Genomic DNA, 2,893 nt, shown 5'->3' on the forward strand with positions numbered 1-2,893 from the left:
TTGCCGTCCTATGTGGGGAGGGGACAAGCGTTTCCATTGACAGGCCTGGTGGAAGCCTGGACCTCAGGCATAGAGAGGAAAGCTTCAACCAGTCCTGGGGTGTTTCCCCTTCCTGGGCCCAGAGCCAGGGTAGGAGGCCCCCAGTGTCATCTGCTGCCCGCTGAACCACGGGAGTTAATAATTATGGGGTTGCAGGAGATAGAGGCCTGTCTGGGAGGTACCTCCCTCCTAGCTCCCTGCTCCTCTGAGATAGCAAAGGTTAGTATGAAGCTTAACCTGGGGGCAGGGAGAAAGCTCCTGTCACCTGCCCGCTGAGCCATCTCCAGAGGAACCCTTGGCCTGGCCCCCCAGACATGGACAGCCTGGAGGAGCCTACTGGGTGCCCCGCCCGAGGAAGGTGTCCTGTGTTCCTGGCCATGAGCTCAGGGACCGTCTGCTACTCCCCATCAGGCATGTGCCCTGCATTTGAAGGGAACTTGAGAGAGGAGCCCTGGGACACAGACAGGTGAGCCAGGGACCTGGGATGTGGAGGGGAGAGGGTTTTGCACTCTGCAGAAGAGTTTGGGGAGGGGATGTTGAGAAGCTGGGTTCTAGGCAGCAGGGATGGGGAACGCAGGGGACCATAAAGAGCGTCAGGAGCCTCTGACAAGGTCCGCACCAGGAATGGCTCCAACCGTTTTGTCCAGCTGGGTGGTTGTACGGAGGTGGAGACTGAGGCTCAGAGGGGGCAAGACACTCACCCTGAGACACAGAGTGAGCTGAGAACTGACCTAAGTCTGGAATCAAGGCCTGGGTCATCTAGGCTAGCTGTCTCCTGTCTTCATCTGCCTCCAGCCAAGAGTCTGTGGCCAGAGCTGCCAGGCTGGGGTCAGAGGTGGGGGAAGTGAGGGTTTGGCTGGAGCGAGGCAGTGGCTCCTGGGCACAGGACACACCGTTCACTTGTCCCTCCGTTACTCCCACCAGGCACCTAGCAGGCACTCAGTAACCCCCTTGTTGCCAGAACGCACATAACTGCAGCTTCCAGGGAGCCCTCTTATTTCTAGGGTGTCTTTTTGGAGCTCTGGTATATGAGCTCCGTCACTGGCTGTGTGCCATAAGGCAGGCTCCTTAACTCCTCTGAGCCCACCCTTTTCAGTTGAGGAGCAGGGGTCTTTGGGCTGCTGGTAGAAGCCATGGTAACTGGATGCAGAGATGACAGCATTTTTGTGGTCAGTCCTTGGAGTGTCAATGCGTCCGGGACAGACACTTGTCCTTTGAGACCTCCCCAGGCTGGGTGTCCCCAGGCCAGGCCTCCACAGACTCTTCGCCTGGGCTGACACCTCCTGTACCCCTTATCTTCACTGGTCTGGTTACCATGACTTGGGGCAGGTCTTATCTCCTGCCCAGGAGGGCGAGGGCCATGCACTGGACTCCTTCACTCATCTTCTCTTCCTTTCCCTAAGGCGTGCACAGAGTAAGGGGCAAGAAAACAGTAGTTGCTCAAGACTTACTTGGGAAGGATTCAAGTCAACAAACATAGGGTCAGGACACCTGCTCTGGGCTGGACCTTGTGCTAGACTAGGGGCAGGTGGGGAACACGGAGCCGAGAAGGAGCTGGTCCCTGTCCACAGAAAGCCACAATCATGGAAAACAGTTGCCCTGCAGAGTGAAGAGCATGAGAGGCCTAAGCTGAACGATTTTGCGAAGCCAGAAGGGAGGCCATGGAGGGCTGCTCAGGTGGTTTACTGTACAAGGTGCTGACCGAGGGAGTAAGCAGGGCCTGCAGCCCAGCTGCCCTCCACTCGCCAAGCCCAGCCCCTTGGCATGGGCTGTGCTCACCTGGGGATGAACAGCGTTTCCTAGTTTAACAGACACCATTCACTTGCCAAGGTGTGGCTGGACATGGGGGTCCTTGGGAGTGCATCCCCATCTTCCCACCAGAATGGAGCCTCAGGAGGGCAAGGTCTGTGTCTCTGTAGTGTCCCTCCGCATCCACAGTCCTTGCGTGGCCCACAGTTTGCGGTCAGGAAGTGGTGGCCAGATGGAGGAATGAATGAAACGTATCCTCAGGAGACCTGCCAACTCAAGCCTGGAGCCCCTGAGTCTGTGGAACTGGGAGTGGAACCCCCAGAGTTCTGGTGACATCAGGAAGGGAGGGGCCCCCTCCTTCCGCCAAGTAGCTCCCCAGACACTGAGGCGGGGAGCGGCGGCTCTACGATCTAACTGGATCCGGCCCAGCCTGGAGGGGGAGGCTAATGGTCAGAGCTTGGAGTGGAGGGACAGAGGATCTGAGGGACAGGTAGACCGGTCATCTGCAGGTTCAGGGAAAGAATGTGGGACCAGATAGGTGTGTGTCTGTGAGGTGCATTCTAGAGAGAGGGGATGATGGGTAAACTTAGGGGTGAACAAGTGTGCCGAGAGGCAGGAGGCTGGGGGGGAAGCTTGAGTTAAAGGTGATTGTTCCCTCAGAGAAGCCTTCAGTGGGGAGGATGGAACACACTTGTTTTGTGGTCAGTCCTCTCCCCACAACCTCAGACAGGCTGTTACATAGGACCAGGCATAGAGCAGGGAGTCCTGGGAAGGAGTGCGTGGCAGGAGGCAGGAGGGCCGGGCGGGGTGGGAGGGTATTTGCTGGCCTTGAATGACAATCCTGCCAAGATCAGGGAGCCCGAGAGCCATTGCAGGTTCTCCAGCAGGGGTGGCGGGTGTGGGGAGGGGAGCTCTGTCCTGGGGCAGAGTAAGAGTATAATGCATTTAGCTGGGAGAGTCCGACCCGCGTTGGCCGTGGGGTGAGTGGGTGAGGGGGTGCACCGAGGGGACCCTTGCACCGTCCAGGGGCGGGAGGCCAGTCGGGCGGAGCCCGGGAGCGCGCGTGAGCGCCCCGCGCCGGGCGGCGGGGGGGGGCGGGGCTGGG

The 2,893-nt window shown here is 59.0% G+C and overlaps 1 protein-coding gene across 1 annotated transcript in view; it reads left to right on the top strand.

Annotated features, from left to right (window-relative positions):
• Positions 1–353: 353 nt before the first annotated feature.
• Positions 354–2,893, top strand: part of RAB3IL1 (RAB3A interacting protein like 1) — a 22,173-nt gene continuing 19,633 nt past the window's right edge. The window contains exon 1 of the mRNA XM_007944891.1: positions 354–505. Coding sequence (XP_007943082.1) covers positions 354–505 — 152 coding nt within the window. The remainder of the gene's footprint in view (positions 506–2,893) is intronic.

Source organism: Orycteropus afer, unplaced genomic scaffold (genome assembly GCF_000298275.1).
Source record: "Orycteropus afer afer isolate SDZICR_OR568_19922 unplaced genomic scaffold, OryAfe1.0 scaffold00130, whole genome shotgun sequence".
NCBI lineage: Eukaryota > Metazoa > Chordata > Mammalia > Tubulidentata > Orycteropodidae > Orycteropus > Orycteropus afer.